The 19,641-nt window shown below is 42.7% G+C and overlaps 2 protein-coding genes and 2 non-coding genes across 5 annotated transcripts; 3 read left to right on the forward strand and 1 right to left on the reverse strand.

Moving 5' to 3' along the window:
- The first annotated feature begins 6,495 nt into the window (after positions 1 to 6,495).
- Positions 6,496 to 11,085, forward strand: rssa (40S ribosomal protein SA). 2 transcript variants are annotated; one of them, XM_014130803.3, is made up of 8 exons: positions 6,496 to 6,567; positions 7,546 to 7,717; positions 8,300 to 8,418; positions 8,861 to 9,106; positions 9,655 to 9,783; positions 10,320 to 10,488; positions 10,638 to 10,682; positions 10,918 to 11,085. In XM_014130803.3, exons 2-8 carry the CDS (start codon positions 7,585 to 7,587, stop codon positions 11,010 to 11,012), a joined length of 936 nt encoding a protein of 311 aa, XP_013986278.1. In that variant the 5' UTR covers positions 6,496 to 6,567; positions 7,546 to 7,584; the 3' UTR covers positions 11,013 to 11,085.
- Positions 10,721 to 10,839, forward strand: LOC123725795 (small nucleolar RNA SNORA26). Its single transcript, XR_006758308.2, has one exon. It is a non-coding gene; the product is annotated as a small nucleolar RNA SNORA26 (small nucleolar RNA).
- A 778-nt stretch (positions 11,086 to 11,863) lies between the features above and the next one.
- On the reverse strand, positions 11,864 to 11,936 carry trnar-ccu (transfer RNA arginine (anticodon CCU)). The gene has a single exon. It is a non-coding gene; the product is annotated as a tRNA-Arg (tRNA).
- Positions 11,937 to 11,976: 40 nt separating this feature from the next.
- On the forward strand, positions 11,977 to 19,492 carry LOC106564683 (intraflagellar transport protein 56). Its single transcript, XM_014130924.3, has 18 exons — positions 11,977 to 12,433; positions 12,737 to 12,883; positions 13,147 to 13,239; positions 13,338 to 13,452; positions 13,554 to 13,603; positions 15,703 to 15,848; positions 16,311 to 16,482; positions 16,631 to 16,705; positions 16,794 to 16,896; positions 16,998 to 17,053; positions 17,166 to 17,219; positions 17,395 to 17,458; positions 17,606 to 17,694; positions 17,901 to 17,984; positions 18,086 to 18,155; positions 18,325 to 18,431; positions 18,610 to 18,743; positions 19,060 to 19,492. The coding sequence occupies exons 1-18, from the start codon at positions 12,431 to 12,433 to the stop codon at positions 19,172 to 19,174; spliced, it is 1,677 nt and encodes a 558-aa protein (XP_013986399.1). The 5' UTR covers positions 11,977 to 12,430; the 3' UTR covers positions 19,175 to 19,492.
- The last annotated feature ends 149 nt before the right edge of the window (positions 19,493 to 19,641 follow it).

Consider the following 19,641-nt stretch of genomic DNA (forward strand, 5'->3'; position numbering starts at 1 on the left):
TCTTGCACACACTATTGTTTTTACCAACTGAACAGTGATTGAACTCTCCTCTTCTCTCTCCTTCAGGAGCATGGTCTGAGGGGTTTCTTCCGTGGGGCTGTGCCTCGCTCTCTGAGGAGGACTCTGATGGCAGCCATGGCCTGGACCGTCTACGAACAGCTGATGGCCCGCATGGGACTCAAGTCCTGAGGAGAGGAGACAGGGAGGAACTGATAATGGAAGAATGACGTGGGGAGTTGTTTTTATACAAAGCAGCAGTTTGAAGGAGAAGAAAGAGAGGAGAAGGAGAGAGGAGGTGTAGGGACTGTTTATCACTGCAACTAGCTTGGGAAAGAAAAAGAGGTGGGTGTCGGTGGCATGGAAGAGTGAAAGGTGTGTGTGTTTTACATGTTGATGTTTATGAGAGTGATTGTGAATGTTTGATGTATGTCCTTACATTGTCAACCCTGACCTTAAATGACATCCCTCTCAGACTGGGGAGACCATAGAGAACTATCTATTTCTATGGGGGAGACCATAGGGATCTGTTTAACTATATTTCTATGGGGAAGACCCTCGCAGACTGGGGAGACCATAGAGAACTATCTATTTCTATGGGGGAGACCCTCTGACTGGGGAGACCATAGAGAATGATCTATTTCTATTGGAGAGACTCTCTCAGACTGGGGAGACCATAGTGAATGATGTAATTATATTTCTATGGGGGAGACTCTCAGACTGGGGAGACCATAGAGAATGATCTAATTATATTTATATGGGGGAGACCCTCTCAGACTGGGGAGACCATAGAGAATGATCTAATTATATTTCTATGGGGGAGACCCTCTCAGACTGGAGAGACCACAGAGAATTATATAATTATATTTATATGGGGGAGACTCTCAGACTGGGGAGACTATAGAGAATTATCTAATTATATTTCTATGGGGGAGACTCTCAGACTGGGGAGACCATAGAGAATGATCAAATTATATTTCTATGGGGGAGACTCTCAGACTGGGGAGACCATAGAGAATGATCTAATTATATTTATATGGGGGAGACCCTCAGACTGGGGAGACCATAGAGAATGATCTAATTATATTTCTATGGGGGAGACTCTGACTGGGGAGACCATAGAGAATGATCAAATTATATTTCTATTGGGGAGACTCTCAGACTGGGGAGACCATAGAGAATGATCAAATTATATTTCTATGGGGGAGACTCTCAGACTGGGGAGACCATAGAGAATGATATAATTATATTTCTATGGGGGAGACTCTCAGACTGGGGAGACCATAGATAATGATCTAATTATATTTCTATGGGGGAGACTCTCAGACTGGGGAGACAATGGAGAATGATCGAATTATATTTCTATGGGGGAGACTCTCAGACTGGGGAGACCATAGAGAATGATCTAATTATATTTCTATGGGGGAGACCCTCTCAGACTGGGGAGACCATAGAGAATGATCAAATTATATTTCTATGGGGGAGACTCTCAGACTGGGGAGACCATAGAGAATGATCTAATTATATTTATATGGGGGAGACCCTCAGACTGGGGAGACCATAGAGAATGATCTAATTATATTTCTATGGGGGAGACTCTGACTGGGGAGACCATAGAGAATGATCAAATTATATTTCTATTGGGGAGACTCTCAGACTGGGGAGACCATAGAGAATGATCAAATTATATTTCTATGGGGGAGACTCTCAGACTGGGGAGACCATAGAGAATGATATAATTATATTTCTATGGGGGAGACTCTCAGACTGGGGAGACCATAGATAATGATCTAATTATATTTCTATGGGGGAGACTCTCAGACTGGGGAGACAATAGAGAATGATCGAATTATATTTCTATGGGGGAGACTCTCAGACTGGGGAGACCATAGAGAATGATCTAATTATATTTCTATGGGGGAGACCCTCTCAGACTGGGGAGACCATAGAGAATGATCAAATTATATTTATATGGGGGAGACCCTCTCAGACTGGGGAGACCATAGAGAATGATCAAATTATATTTATATGGGGGAGACCCTCTCAGACTGGGGAGACCATAGAGAATGATCAAATTATATTTTTATGGGGGAGACTCTCAGACTATGACCACTGTGGTTTAGCTCTGGATACCACTCGAGTGACAGACTGTCGCCGACTGTCACCCACTTTCCTATGACTATGAATGACTGTGACTAACATCTACGTGTCTCTAACACTCTCAAGACGAAAGAGCAGCTTTGATTGAATTACCTCAGCAAGAGGTTATCCGCTGGCTAAAAGTGTAGTGGACTGGACAAAGCAACCCAGTGCCATAACCATGCAACATATTTACAAATGACCGGCAGAATACATTATAACAGCACAGTGATTATTGTGACCTGTCGACTGACTGAAGGAAATACGATATTTATTGACTAACTAAAATATTTCTTACTAGCTTGGACAATCAAGACAATATTGCTGTGCATTGTAGCAAAAGACTAGGCTGATATTTTCTATACTGCAACTGCACAATTAGCTACTTGGCATTGGCATACTTAGCCATATTAAAATAGTGTTCTCTATACCCAATTCAACTTTGATCTCATTTCTAGTGTATTCCATTCTGGTTGCAGTGTTGTAGACCGGATGTGCTTTATCTAACCAGTAATGATAGTCAATCCCAGAGCCATAGATGGATAATTGGCTCTAGTCAATGCCATTGGAACCCAGACAATGCAACTCTTGCCCCCTTTGGGGCTGTAGTATTGTGAGACAATAGTCAACATCGCTATCATGAACATGCGGCTTCAGCATCACTGTATTACATGGGCCGGATTCAGTCGTCACGAAAAGAAAGCAAACCGGAGGGACTAGCTGATCTTGTCATATATGAAACGTAAAATGTTTTTGTTTTTCAATGCAAAACATTTTGCTACGGTGTGCACTAATGTACACTACCCAGCTAAATATAGGAATCCATATCAGTGATGCACAGCCATGGTCCTGCATGGTCTCTGTTGTTAGTTTTGTAAATAAATAGGCCTATGTATTCAGTATTTTGAGTAGTTCATTTTTGGAAGCCCATACACGTGTATATTTTTTAACCCAGTGTCCAGTGTGCCATGTCATGGGTATTATTTTTGAACATGTCAGTTTTAAAGAGATGTGTTATATTGAAAAGAATTGTTACAGATTCAAAATATACACTAAGTGAGCGCTACTCCGTATTAGGAGGGTGTTCTTAATGTTTGGAATACTCAGTCTATAGAGCCTGAAACTTCGAGGACCAGAGATGGCTGAGAGAAACTGATTTAAATCCAATACCATCACTACAATCACTGTTTGCCAACTGTTTTTGCGTTTTACACACACAAATGAAAAGGACATAACATAGCTTCTAGTTTATTAGGTACAGCCATCTAGTACCGGCTCGGACCCCCTTTGCTTCCAGAACAGCCTGAATTCTTTGGGGCGTGGAAACGTTGCTCAATTGCTATCAAGGGACCTAACGTGCGCTGGTAAAACTTTGCCCACACCATGACACCACCACTGCCACCAGCCTGGATGGGGCAATGGACTCATGCTGTTTACGCCAAATCCTGACTCTGCCATCAGCATGAAGCAACAGGAACCTGGATTTGTCGGACCAGGCAATGTTTTTCCACCCCTCAGTTGTCCAGTGTTGGAGATCACGTGTCCACTGGAACCGCTTGTTTATAACTGTTAGGAGTGGACGGCGGTGTGGTTGTCTGTTGGAATAGCCCATCCTAGACTAGGCTAGATTAGTTGTGCATTTCCAAATGCCGTTCCCCGCCATTATTTGCCTGTTTGTGGCCCTCCTGTTAGCTTGCACGATTCTTGCCATTCTCCTTCGACCTCTCATTAACAAGCTGTTTTCACCCACAGGACGGCCGCTTACTGGATGTTTTTTGTTTGTCGCACCATTCTCTGTAAACCCTAGACACTGTCGTGAGAGAAAAGCCCAGGAGGCCGACCGTTACCGAGATACTGGAACCGGCGCGCCTGGCACCAACGATCATACCACGCTCAAAGTCGCATAGGTTACTCGTTTTTCTCATTCTAACGTTCAATCGACTGGTAACTAGATGCCTGTTTGCCTGCTTTTTATAGCAAGCCACGTGACTCACTGTCTGTAGGAGCGAACCATTTTCGTGAATGTGTACCTAATAAACTGGCCTCTGAGTCGTTTGAGTCATTGAGAGGGGAAACACTGAGTTAATCCTAGCTCAATGCCAGTCAGTGAATGCACTTTAGAATTCAACGCATATTCATTCATTCATTCAGTCATTCATTCAAGCCCCTTAGCGGCTGGTAAAAGGACTGGGGTGATTGACGTTTCTTGAGAATTGGTAGCTCTTCAGCCCTTGTCAGTGTGTTTGTGTTGTCGTAACACAGTAACTACTCTTACCACCAAATTCTTCTGTGCCGTAACATTTTTGCCTTGGCGATTATCATCGCTATCACTATTGTCCTTGATATTGTGACTTTACACTGTATATTGTCTATTATTGTCAAAATTTTGTCTGTGCGTGTGAGTTTGCTCAGACCGATGCTGTGCCTGTTTTGTTTTTAAGTGAATAAAATTCCCCCCATTTTTGTACAATTCCTGGTGTTTATTTGATTCAATCTTTGCCTAGATTAACGTCAACATTGGTTCATCATGTTATCATCCTTTGTGGGTCTCTTTACCTTGAGCTGCTGTATTTTCAGGCTCAAACCTCAGTACCAGGGGGTGACTACAACGCTGATCAAGGAGTTAACCAGCTAACTTGCCTAAATAGTCTAAGTTTAAATGTTTTATTAAAACAAGCATGAGATGGGCATGATCTAATTGATTCAACAAATGAACACACATCTAAATTTAGCTTTTATAATGAACCAGAAGATCAATAGTTATTCTGGTTGCTTATCAAAGTTAGCTGGCTAACTCATTGATCGTAATTTGTTGTATAGCCCACTGGTCTCTCCAAAGCAACACCACATTGACATAACAGACAGTGACAGGCTATAGCTCATGTCCTCAGAACACCGGGGTCCATGTGTCCTGAGGAAGAGAAAGGCACTGCAGTAGACAGCCCCACAGCTGAAATAATCAGTGTGATCGACACATGCTGATATGCACGACACAGTCACTAAGACTGAGGTCAAGTAAACGTATTCTTAAATTACCTCTTTGGCAAGTATTCTCTAACAGCACAGATTCCTTGGATAGTAGGACAGATCTTCCTTGAAACACCAATCCACTGTATTTGGTCTCACACTTACCATTGCCCCTGTTAAAATAACATGCATAACCATGAGATATACATACACTCGTGAATACAGTACCAATCCATCATGCAAACAGACTTGGCCGATAAAAGCAGAGTAAGGTGGTCAACCAGTGACAGAGAGGGGAACTAAAGACAGTGAGGAGATATCAAAAGAGTGAGGGGAGTTCACAGAGAAGTCCGGTCTTTCAGTGGATTATCAGCCATCAGATATAGATAGATATGGTCTTGTATGACTCATTGCTTCCTAGATTTACACGTATCCAGAATGACTTATAGATAGTGCATTCATCTTAAGATAGCTAGGTGGGACAACCACATATCACAGGCAGAGTAAGTATACTTTTCCTTGAGGTGAGGAAGGGGACTATTTTATATTCTTTGAAACGGTAGGGTTTCAGGTGCGTCTGGAAGATGGGCAGGGACTCAGCTGTCCTAGCTTCAGGGGGAAGCTGGTTCCGTCATTAGGGTGTCAGGACAGAGAAGAGCTTGGACTGGGCTGAGCGGGAGCTGCCCTCCCATAGGGGTGGGAGGGCCAAGAGACCAAAGGTGGCAGAACGGAGTACTAAGATTGGGGTGTAGGGTTTGAGCATAGCCTGAATGTAGGGAGGGACAGTTCCTCTTGCTGCTCCGTAGGTAAGCACCATGGTCTTGTAGTGGATGCGAGCTTCGACTGGAAGCCAGTGGATTGTGCGGAGGAGCAGGAGAACTTGGGAAGGTTGAAAACCAGGCGGGCTGCAGTGTTCCTCTTCTTCTCTCTCCTGACTATGTATTTCATCCCAGGCAGGAACCGGCTGTAACTAATCACTTTCTTATGATGTGGCCTGAATTGATTTAATTTCAAAGCAGTGGATTTTATATTCCCTTTGAACATTACCGAATTGGATAATGTTTTAATTGAAATGGCATCAAAATATTCAAAGATATAAGTACCTCAGAATGGCATCCTTTAATTTTACTGACATAAATAGACTATAAAGCCGTTCAATCAATCATTACTATATGGGGTGAAGGCATGATCTCTTGGCAATAACTTTACAGTATTTAATTATAAATTTAACTGAATTTGAAGTAACAACTGCTTCCCATCACAATTTATGCCCTTTCTCATAGCACTTTCGTCTCAACTGATTTGACTACCATCTATCGACCTTTTTATGAATTGCTTCTACTACTAATCATGGAGAAGGAAATGGAAGATGATTGGTGGAATTTACAGTATATAAACACGTCACTTCCGTTTCTCTTTCTCTTTTACCGTGAGGTACAGAACTCCATACGGCGTTGTCTCGTGGTGAGATAACAATTTTCTATTTTCTTGAGATAAAAGTTGCGGAGACCAATATTAAAGCCTTGTTACGAACAGCTATGAAATTGAGTCTGAATGTTTCCCATATCCGTATAAATACAACCGCTGTAAATAGCGAATTACATGTTAGACAGCTAGGCCAGAAGCCATGTAGCTACTACTAACCTTAGCACTAGCCGCTAGTTAGCCATGCGTGCTCGTGAAATCCATTGAAGAAGCTGGATACTAGTAACTGAAGTAGCCAACATCCATAAATTCAATTAGACTAGTTTCACACATGTAATATAATGCTCATTTGCAACATTGTATTTATTGATATTAATTGGTCAGCAATATTGCATCTAATTGGGGTTAGTGGAGTAAACTTGCTGCTTACAACACCACTTTTTTATTTAACTAGGCAAGTCAGTTAATAACAAATTATTATTTACAATGACGGCCTACCAGGGAACAGTGGGTTAACTGTCTTGTTCAGGGGCCGACCAGACTCAGTGATAAGATCCAGCAACCTTTCGGTTACTGGCCCAACCCTCTAACCACTGTTACCTGCCGCCCCTCTTCCCCACATGCTCATGCAGATCATCACTCAGAGATCAGATGTCAGTAGTTAGGAACTGCAACAATATTTTGATTTAATAATTGTAAATTCTGTTTTTAGAAACGGATGCCAAGTCCCCGTTGCAAGTGCCTGTATAAGTACACTAAATAATTATAAACATTGTAGCTTTGATAATTTGTTCAGCACACAATTAAAGCCTGACATGGTCTGATGTCTGTGTTCAGGTGTCGGAAGTGTGCCAGAGTGATCTGGCCGGGTTTTCGCTAACATCAGTAGGGCTGCTGCCCCATGACTGGAGTTTGATAGTGACCTGAGCCACAATGACCCCTCAGTTCCAACTGCAACCATTCTCTGCTTCCCTACCTTTGTGCAACATCTCACTTGTCTCTTTTTTTCCCCTGCAGCTTTTCCACATAACTCGTAACTTAGGAAAAGTGGTCACGATGTCCGGAGGTCTGGATGTGCTGCAGATGAAGGAGGAGGATGTGCTCAAGTTCCTGGCAGCCGGGACCCACCTGGGAGGTACCAACATGGACTTCCAGATGGAGCACTACACGTACAAGAGAAAGAGTGATGGTGAGTGGAGGAATACGAGATCCCTGGTTATTTGTCTCTATGATCTGAAGACTTCCTGAACTTGCACATATTTTGACTAGGGAGGATGTAAATGCTTTTCTTCCAGCCCTGCATTATCATACGTAATTCAACTATTCGTGGTCTTGACATGATGCACTGAATCAGGTGCTGGGCTGGAACAATAGTCTGCACACAAGTTTATAGGATCAGAGTTGGGAGACCTCTGAAATACACATTTCCCTTCTAAAAGCACTTGCGTTGTCCGCTCAGTGACTGGGTGAGTTGTCGTTGGAAGGGAATAGTAAAACCATCACTGTGGGTGAGATGGCAGTCTGAAACCGTAACTGACCCATCTCAATCAGTGATGGAACACTGAACATTGAATGTTTTTCTCTTGCTCAAACACTTATCCAGTAGATAATGAGCTCAATTTGGGTGAAACGCCAGTCCTCAGTCAGTTTTAATTGGTACAGTCTTTTTCTTCATTGATTGTCCTGAGAAAGGCTAGCATGTGTATAGACATTATGGTTGTATGCATGTTGGGAATCAACATGTAAATAATGTAACTGGTTGTCCCCTCAGGTGTGTACATCATCAACCTGAAGAAGACATGGGAGAAGCTGCTGCTGGCTGCCCGTGCCATCGTGGCCATTGAGAACCCAGCTGATGTCTGCGTCATCTCCTCCAGGAACACTGGACAGGTGAGACCCCCACTGCTAGCTCACCTGACATATGATGGCCCAGAGTTTCTCCTGGGTTATGTTCAGGAGGCGCAAAATGGAAGTCAACAGTCTAAAGAGGAGAGGTACTATCTATACTTGTCCAATAAGAAACTTGTTTTTATTTACTGGTGTGCCCTAATGAACATTACTTTGGTCAGCTCAGTTGGCCTGATGTAATTGTGGGTGACTAGCTAAACGGCACACAATTAAAGCCTGGCACTGTGATGTCTGTGTTCAGGTGTCGGAAGTGTGCCAGAGTGATCTGGACGGGTTTTCGCTAACATCAGTAGGGCTGCTGCCCAATGACTGGAGTTTGATAGTGACCTGAGCCACAACCAAAACATACTAAATTACTGCTAAGTTATATTCTTGACTGAGTCACCGGCCAATCCACTAACTCCACTCCCCGTTCTCCAACCAGAGGGCTGTGCTGAAGTTTGCATCCGCCACCGGCGCCACCACCTTCCACGGTCGTTTTACCCCCGGAACCTTCACCAATCAGATCCAGGCTGCTTTCCGTGAGCCCCGCCTCCTGATCGTGACAGACCCCCGTGCCGACCACCAGCCCTTGACTGAGGCCTCCTACGTCAACATCCCCACCATCGCCATGTGCAACACTGACTCTCCCCTCAGATACGTGGACATCGCCATCCCCTGCAACAACAAGGTACAGACAGGCCATAGACTACAGATGTATGTTCTAGTGGTCTTACATTTTTATGACTTGAACAGCCTATCATATCAGTTTTTTCCCCAATGGTGCTTCCTCAATGAAAGAGTAGATGGTAACTTCCGCTGATATCTTGGTCAACTGATGGAAATATGCAGCACACAATTAAAGCCTGACACGGTCTGATGTCTGTGTTAAGGTGTCGGAAGTGTGCCAGAGTGATCTGGCCGGGTTTTCGCTAACATCAGTAGGGCTGCTGCCCCATGACTGGAGTTTGATAGTGATCTGAGTCACAACCATGAACCCTACTCGGACTCTTACTACCTAGGGCGTTTCCTTTCTACTTCCTCGTCAGTAGTTGAAGATGCCCTCCCATGTAGTCATGTTTGTACTGGGTATCACTAACAAATTCTACTAGTTTAGACTGATCAATTCTGTTGATGGCCTTCGTGCCTCTGTATGTCTGACTGTTGCCGGTGCATATAATCGTCATTGACTTAGTATACAACCCTAGGCCTAACTGACTGTTGTATGATGTGTTCCAGGGCCACCACTCCGTTGGTCTGATGTGGTGGATGCTGTCCAGGGAGGTGCTGCGGATGAGGGGCACCATCTCCAGGGAACACCCCTGGGAGGTCATGCCTGATCTCTACTTCTACAGAGATCCAGAGGAGGTAACTGACATATTGAGACACTATGGTTCACACACTGTTTATACCAGGGGTTTTCAAATCTGACTGTGGAGAGCTGTGTGTTTGGGGCTTTTGTTCTAGCCCTGCACTAATTGTTTGATACAACTTAACTAATCATGGGCCTCTGTCTGGACCACGATTAATTGAATCAGATGTGTTGGTGCTGGACTGGAACAAAAGCCTGCTCACCATGTAGCTATTCAGGAACGGAGTTTGGAGACCTCGAATGCACATTCTCCTTCTAAAAGCACTTGCGTTGTCCGCTCAGTGACTGGGTGAGTTGTCGTTGGAAGGGAATAGTAAAACCATCACTGTGGGTGAGATGGCAGTCTGAAACCGTAACTGACCCATCTCAATCAGTGATGGAACAACTTGAAGCAAAATATGCTTCTGATGTGGTGTTGGAGTGTTGTATGCTTGCGCTAAGAATCTATATACCTGTGGTGCCTGCTTACCTGAGTGCTCATGCAAATTATGACGTCGCATCCCTAACTTCTAACCTCTTCGTCCCGTTCCAGATTGAGAAGGAGGAGCAGGCTGCGGCCGAGAAGGCTGTTGGCAAGGAGGAGTTCCAGGGCGAGTGGACCGCCCCCACGGCCGACTTTGCCCAGCCCGAGGTGGCCGACTGGTCCGAGGGAGTGGCAGTGCCCTCTGTGCCCATCCAGCAGTTCCCTGCTGGCATTGAGGGTAAGAGCTTCACCGAGGGTAAGCGATGAATACACAGGAGTGGAGGCCACAAATGCAAAGGTGGATGGAGTAGCACATTTTGACAATCACAAAACAAAATGGCTACCGGAATACATTTGACTCAAACTTTGTTTAATTCTCCTTTTCAGCCGCTGCACCTTCCAAGGCCCCAGCTGCAGCTGAAGGCTTTGCTGGTAAGATCTACTGAAAGTAAATTAGTATTACCCCTTTTTTGCCCATCTAGGACCTAAAATGTCCTATATGACCAACACAGAGGGGTAGAGTAGTTCTCTCATAAACCTGTAGTGAAGCCTCAAATCCTCACTGTGGATCCTGTCGGGAGAAACACGATTTCTCTTAACTGTGGAAATGTCTGTACAATAAATGGTTTGATTGTATTCTCTCACACACATGATTGTCTTCCAACAGAGGATTGGAGTGCACAGCCCGCCACAGAGGATTGGTCTGCTGCCCCCACTGCCCAGGCTACCGAGTGGGGTGGTGCCTCCGCTGATTGGTCCTAAGTGGTGTCAATCAAGAGTCAAAAGCTGTGCTTTAAACAGTGACTGTCAATAAACTTGGCTTATTGTTTTTAAACTTGTCTATTTTTCTTGGGATGAGGGCGATTACAAATACATGGGTTTATTATAGTGTTTTTCACATTGACATAGAATTTAATTTGTCATCTACTCTTGTGTCTTCAGTTTGGCCTTCAACACTCAACCACGGAGTCACAATGTATACACATAATATTATAGTGACTATTCAGTTTACAATTGATATTTAAAGATAGAATCCTTAGTTGCTGTATCCATTTTTGGGCTTGAATGATAAAGACCCATTTTGTTTCTTGAAGAATATAATTTATAAATGCCTAATGAGCTTAGTTCAACTATTACAAAACTTGTTTCAATTAAGGATTCTAGCTTTAAAGGGGAATAACACAATTTACTCCTGTGATGTGAATCTGTGCATAACAGGTTGATTGTAGAAAATTCTTGACAGATTTTATCTTATTTGGCCTCGTGTCCATAAAAAAAAGAACCTTGGGATGGCTAGATTATGGATCAGGCATTATATATATATATAGCAAGCCAGTCCTCTGGGCCTGATTGGTGTCACACTTTTGCCCCAGCCAATACACCGGACATTTTTAAACGAAATAAGTTTAAATTGGGTGTGTTTGCTAGGGGTGAGGGGAAAGTGACACAAATCAGACCCTGAATTGCACAGGCCAGTTATAAGGCTACATTTAAATGACATGAACAGCATGTCCACTTTGCAGGCAAGAAGCGCCTTTATCAACACTGATTTCACGTTATTATGCCTACCCAATGAATGTGAAAGCACAGTAGTTTCTGGGTGAAAATAGTATCACCCCAGATGGGACTCGAACCCACAATCCCTGGCTTAGGAGGCCAGTGCCTTATCCATTAGGCCACTGGGGCTGTTCCGAAGATATGTGACGAAACCCCTCTATTTCAATGCTATGTGGGTGGCAATTTCAAATATATCAAATATGCGCGACAACAATGGGGCTAAATCCAGAGTTAAATTTGCATTTCGACATCTGATCCTGACGTGAAGAAAATAAACGTTGCTAGGCAACACAAGCGTAATCCCCACACGGCAAGGAAATCACAGTCAGATGTTTCGTTTGCTAGTGGCTAACGTTAGCTAGCTTGATGCTCTTCGTTCACTTTACTTATTCATGCTATTCTTTGATAACAATTTTAGACAGCGAAGAGGTGTCTTTTCTTTTCGTATCTGTTGGTTCACTGTTAGCTAGCCAGCCAGCTAAGCTAATTCTAGCTAGAAACATTCTAATAGTGCTAACGTGTAGCTAATTTACCACTAACGTTACCAAGTGTTGTTTATCTAGCTATAATCAATTTCTTCAAACTGAACAGTGACATTATGCAAGAGTAGCTGCTGTGCCGTCATGGTAAGTCTTACAAGTTAGCCTACTAGTTGAGTAACATACTAGTTGGTTAGCTAAAAGTCTTGCTATGTAGTTAACTTTCTAGATTAATCATTGTCGCTTGCCAGCTACCAAAGTCTATTTCACCTATCTGTGATATGTGAGCTAGTTTGACATAGGATAACTGCTATAGCTACACTACATCTATTGAAACATCACTGTCTATCTTACCAAATGTGCAAATATTGTTTGATTCCCGCTTTAGTAAACCAATTGCCAGCTGTCATGTCCACAATAAGGATTCTCTTCCTTGTCACATCCATCCAGATTCTGTCCCGGGTGAAGCCAGCAGTAGGTGGAGATTCTGCAGCTAGCGTCAGTGAGAAGAAGAAGAAAAACAAAGCCAAGAAGAGCCCTCGCCTGGAGGAATACCTCAACCAGAGAGACTACCTTGGGGCACAAACTCTGTTAGAGGTAGCCAGATAGGAACTCATGTAGCTAACTGTCATGTGCAATCAGCAAATGAATGATGAGCAACTCTGTAATAAGACACAAGATATCATGAGATCTGTGAAAGTCCTGTCTCCTCTCAACATTCTCCTTCCTCATTCTTGACATTGCTATGTCTATAAGGTCTTTATTTTTCCTAATTACAGTTGCATAGGTGTGTGTGTGTGCGTGTGAGAACGAGCGAGCGAGAGCGCCGTGTCCTACTTTTGTGTTGCTTTGTCTACCAGTTTCAGCGAGATGTTGGAGAAAAAGAGGAGCATGCAGACCTTTGGATTGGCTACTGTGCCTTTCACTTGGGTGATTACAAGAGAGCAATGGAGGTAGGTGTGTGTGTTCAGTCAAATTCATTCTTGTCTGGAAAAAAAGCCATTTTTACAATGCTATATTTGACACCTATGTCAATTTATTTCCATGACAGGAGTACAGGGCCTTGACACTCCGGTTAGAAGAACCAGGGGAAGTGTGGGTGTATCTGGCCTGCACTCAGTTTTTCCTGGGGCTCTACAGAGAGGCAGAGGAGGCTGCAAACAAGGGTGAGTGTTAAGATAACATGTTTTGTAAATGTTCTGTTTTTCATCCTCCTGTTTCTATTTCTTGCCCTTGTCGATAAGGTATTCCCCCATTTTTCCTGTAGCTCCAAAGTGTGCACTTCAGAATCGCCTACTCTTCCACCTGGCTCATAAGGTCAGAACAGTTCCTTTTCTGTATTCTTTAATATGTTAATGTGTGTTTCTCATCACTCTTTCTTTTTTGCTTCTGTACAGTTGCTTGTGCTGAGCGATTCTAGCCTTTTGAGGTCGGTTCGGTTTCGGTTAGATTATGCACTAATGCACTATTCATTATGTGGGTTTTAATGCTGTAAGAACATAGAATAAAACAATTAGTAAAAGTCCCATGATGATAGTGACTTTCCATTACTGTTTATCACTTATTAACCATCATTTATTCACATTACTTTAATAAAATATTTCAGTTGTTGCGTATATTACGTTTGTTTTAGGCCTATTTGATTACTGTATTATTTAATTCAAAGTCATCGTCTCATCACTATAGAGCTGCTACCTATGCTCTCTGACAAAAACTATTTTAGAAGTTCTTCAAAGTAATTAAGGCATACTTTTACGACTGCTGAATACCAATTATCAATCATAGATCATGTATTTTCAGGTAGAGATATGTCACGAAGCAACTGCTCTCTATCCCTCTCGATCACATGTTCTTCTGTCTCTTCTCTCCGTCTCAGACCAGACAAGTAGGCACGCAATGGATTATGGTCATTGTAGTTAATTACCACGTTTTCTGTGCTAAACAATGTTGAATATTGGCCTTTTGGAAACTACAACCCCTTACTACATCGTACAGTTTGTGCTTGATTTGATTTATCTCTAGAGAAACTGTGCATTGAGCACAAAATGTAATTCAAATAATTGAACCGACATCGGTCAATTAGTTGTTTAAAGACTGAAAAATAACCAACATTTCAGTTAATCGCTCAGCTCTAACAGTTGCATAAAATCATGTTTTACACAATTCCCAAGTCTCAATACTTATACTGAACAAACATATAAACGGAACATGCAACAATTTGAAAGATTTTACTGAGTTATAGTTTGTATAAGGAAATCAGTCAATTGAAATAAATAAATGTGGCCCTAACATGACTGGGAATACAGATACCTTAAAAAAAGGTAGGGGCGTGGATCAGAAAACCAGTCAGTATCTGGTGTGATCGCCATTTGCCTCATGCAGCGTGGCACATCTCCTTCGCATAGAGTTGATCAGGCTGTTGATTGTGTCCTGTGGAATGTTGTCCCACTCCTCTTCAATGGCTGTGTGAAGTTGCTGGATATGGGCGAGAACTGGAACACGCTGTTGTACATGTCGATCCAGTGCATCACAAACATGCTCATTAGGTGACATATCTGGTGAGTATGCAGGCCATGGAAGAACTGGGACATTTTCAGCTTCCAGAAATTGTGTACAGATCCTTGCGACATGGGTCAATGCATTATCATGATGAAACATGAGGTGATGGCGGCGGATGAATAGCACAACAATGGGCCTCAGGATCTCGTCACGTTATCTCTGTGCATTAAAATTGCCATCGATAAAATGCAATTGTGTTCGTTGTCCGTAGCTTATACCTGCCCATAACATAACCCCACCACCACCATGGGGCACTCTGTTCACAACATTGATATCAGCAAACCACTCGCCCACACAACGGTAGTGAGGCCGTTTGGACATATGGTCAAATTCTCTAAAATTATGTTGGAGGTGGCTTATGGTAGAGAAATTAACATTCAATTCTCTGGCAACAGCTCGCGAATTACACGCTCCATCAATTACATGCTCCCTCGAACACTTTAGACATCTGTGGCATTGTGTTGTGTGACAAAACTGCACATTTCAGAGTGGACTTTTATTGTCCCCAGCACAAGGTGTACCTGTGTAATGATCATGCTGTTTAATCAGCTTCTTGATATGCCACACCTGTCAGGTGGGTGGATTGTGTTGGCAAAGGAGAAATGCTCACTAACAGGGATGTAAACAAATTTGCACAAAATTTGAGCGAAATAAGCTATATGTGCGTATGGAACATTTCTGGGATCTTTTATTTCAGCTCATGAAACATTGGACCAACACTGTACATGTTTATATTTTTGTTCAGTGTACTTTTTTCTTTCTTTGTAATGAAATTGTATGCTACTGTAGGTGCACATCTACTTGTGTAATAACAAACCAATAGACAAACCAACCATGTCTTTCCTCTCTGTTCCCAGTTCAACGATGAGAAGAAGCTGATGGGTTTCCACCAGAACCTGGAGGATGTGACTGAGGACCAGCTGAGCCTGGCCTCCATCCACTACATGAGATCACACTACCAGGAGGCCATCGACATCTACAAACGCATCCTGCTACAGAATAGGTACTTATACTGGGCTATTCTCCCATGCCCCTTCATCAAAATCACTGATAGGCAAAAGCATAGTCCCACAAATCCCTCATATGCCAGATTACAGTGGTCCCACTAGTACCAATGGGTATTGTGGATTGTCTGAATGAGTCAGTGTCAATTTTACTGTAAATTCTTATATCTATATACAGTAAACATACTATAAGCCATACATTTAGGATGAAGTATTAGAAAATTGGAAGAACACATTTCCTTGTGTTGAGACCGAGACAAGAAGATGAAGGGAGGCTATAGTTATTTTGCAGCGGAGAAAGATGCATTGGAGAAAGTGGAGAAAGGTGCATTATATTGGACGGTGCAGTCAAAAAGCAAGGGAGAAAGATGCACAAGGACTTCTATTCAAGAATGCAGTGTGAGCTATAGGACTAGCCATTGGATGTTTTACCATATTTACAGATTTTCTTTTAACTCCAGAGATTTCCTGGCTCTTAACGTGTACGTAGCGCTGTGCTACTACAAGTTGGACTACTATGATGTTTCCCAAGAGGTGTTAGCTGTGTATCTGCAGAGTATTCCTGAATCCACCATCGCTCTCAACCTCAAGGCCTGCAACCACTTCAGGCTGTACAACGGCAAGGCAGCTGAGGTAAAGCAACTCCGTATGCGTCAACGGTCAAAACAGACTGCCGTGCATCTACACACGTTTGCCTAACAACCACAGTCGATGTTTATGCCTACACTTGTCATCGTACAGCAATAAATAATGTGGTTCAATTTGTTCTTTTCTCTCTCAGGCTGAGTTAAAGAACCTCATAGACATCTCCTCCTGTTCCTTTGAGTTTGCTAAGGAGCTTATCCGGCATAACCTGGTAAGCCGTTCCACCACCTCTGTTGTGTGACTGTGTTTTGCATGACAGTGACCCCATGCTCTATAACCTTTGACCTCTATCACCCCAGGTGGTGTTTCGTGGTGGGGAGGGGGCGTTGCAGGTGCTGCCCCCGTTGATTGATGTCATCTCTGAGGCTCGGTTGAACCTGGTCATCTACTACCTCAGACAAGGTGGGCCTTAGCCACTGGTGGTTGTCTTTGAATCCTAATCCTAACATTGAAATGTTGAATGACTATTTTTATCATCAATAATGAGCATCTTTATGTTTCAGATGATGTTCAAGAGGCTTACACCCTGATAAAAGACTTGGAGCCAACCACACCACAGGTAGTAATAGTTTCACATTATCAGGTGTCATAAGCAGAGGAAGTCTCGTTGTTTAAAGACTAAAGCCTTAATAGCGTACATGCAGTGTCTTAACAAAATCTATTTCTTTAAGGAGTACATTTTGAAAGGAGTGGTGAATGCCGCTTTGGGTCAAGAAATTGGATCGGTGAGTAAGTGTTTGACAAACCACCCGAAAACCCCCTAGGACCACACAGTAGAAATGTCTGAGTAGATTAGGAATGTTTTATAAACCTGGTTTAGTAGATCATCACTGAAATCTGACTGACTGACTAACAGTCTCTATTCCCTCCTCCTCATCCCTGCCTGTATCTCTGCTGCAGAGGGATCACCTGAAGATTGCTCAACAGTTCTTCCAGCTAGTCGGAGGCTCAGCCAGCGAATGCGGTAATGTGAATGAATGAATGAATCTTAAGCGATTCAACCAATAAGCTAGGAGTTAGCTTGTGTGTCTATGTTTGTGTGTGTGTGTATGTCTGCGTTGGAGTGAGCATGTGCGTCTTTGTCTCACTGTCTGTATCTCGCTCTCCTCAGACACGATACCTGGAAGACAGTGTATGGCTTCCTGTTTCTTCCTTCTGAGGCAGTTTGAAGACGTTCTCATCTACCTCAACTCAGTCAAGGTTTGCATGGCCCAAAACATGTAGCATACAGACCAATAGGACAGTAACACCACATAGGCATGTTTGCACACACATCATCACTTTCTTTTCCTTTTTGCATTTGAGTGCTTGACATATTTATGGATTGGTGTGGAATTAACATATATACTTGGGGAAAGGAGGAAAGCATTATTTCTGTTTGTTCATTTTTGGTTTGTCATTAACAGAGTTACTTCTACACCGAGGATACGTTCAATTTCAACTATGCCCAGGCCAAAGCTGCCTTGGGAAACTACAAAGAAGCAGAGGAGGTACATCCTGTCAACATAGAAAAATGCATTACTGCTTGCATGCGTAGTGTATTGAATCAGTTCAAGGTTCATGTTGTAACGTTCTTTTATATTGGACTCAGATATTTCTGCTGATCCAGGGTGAGAAGATGAAGACTGACTATGTATATCTGAGCTGGCTGACTCGCTGCTGTATGTACCCAGTCTGAAATGCATTATCCATTTGTCATCAATACATTTTCAATACCTATACCTTTACATCAATACGATATCTACATACATGATCTAAGAAACTAAATATATTACTAATTCATTTAAATAAATATATTATCTAAATAGTGTTGTCTCTCCTCTCGCTCAGACATCATGAACCAGAAAGGCCGGCTAGCCTGGGAGCTGTATCTGAAGATGGGGGCTTCGCCAGACTCCTTCAGCCTCCTACAACTCATTGCCAATGACTGCTATAAGGTGAGGCTCACTACTATTCTCTCTACTAACTTAGTTTCCAGGCTAACCACAAGTCAGCAATGGCTTAATCTCCCGCACCAGACTTCCTCCACAATAGACTGGGGACGAGATTAGCAAAGGCCAAGCTTTCTCAATATTCAATGCAATTAAATGTTGCTTTGTCTGTCTGTGCTTTCAGATGGGTCAGTTCTACTGGGCAGCCAAAGCGTTCGATACTCTGGAGAAACTGGATCCCGACTCCAACTACTGGGAGGGCAAGAGAGGGGCTTGTGTCGGAATCTTCCAGCTCATATTGGCAGGCAGAGAGCCAAAGTAAGTATTGGCTAAGTTTCTTAGTCTTTAGTCCAATTTTGATACCAACACTTGTCTGTGTTAAAGATTTGTCCCCTACACAGTCACCAACACATCAAATATGAAAATATTGTCCTCCACAGAGATGTTTTGGCACATCATTTTTGTGCCTTGAGTAATTTACATTGCACGGTAAAGTGTGACTTTTGTGATTCAAGCTCGTTCATTTGAACTTTATTGACAACCTTTATGGTAAAGTTATGAAAAAATTGCCATTGTACAATATGACCTGTTCCTAACTTCCCATCACTAATAACCATTGTCTGTGGTTCCACAGGGAAACCCTGAAGGAGGTGCTGCCCCTGTTGAGGAGCACACAGAACCCCCAGGTGGAGTACATCATCAGAGCTCTGAGGAAATGGGCCAAAGACAACAGGGTTCCTCTGACATAGCAATGACATAACGTGCTTAGCTCACATAATACACTTACTACATGTTGTTATTACATTATATATGTGGTTTACATGTGCATTTTTTATCAGACTCTTTTACTAGTGAAAATCTATAAAATAACCTGTTCTCATGAGTCATGCACAATGTGTATTGATGCGCTTTATTGTATGTGTCACAGTATTTATATCATGTAATACATGTTTTATTTGCAATGTATATAATTCTGTGCAATCTTGCCAATCAATTGTATTGAAATGTGTATTTTGTATTACTCAAATGATGCTGATACAAGTATTAAACAGTATTCTCTTTATAAAGGGTTGTTGACCTTTTTCTCTATTGTTTGCTCTATATGCATTCACTAGTTCTGTCATGATGTTGTTTTTTATTGTGGCCATACTGACACAAATACTGTAGGCATACATTTGAATGAAATAGTACATGTACTGTCTTTTGAAGTCCAAAA

Source organism: Salmo salar, chromosome 12 (genome assembly GCF_965601325.2).
Source record: "Salmo salar chromosome 12, fSalSal1, whole genome shotgun sequence".
Taxonomy (NCBI): domain Eukaryota; kingdom Metazoa; phylum Chordata; class Actinopteri; order Salmoniformes; family Salmonidae; genus Salmo; species Salmo salar.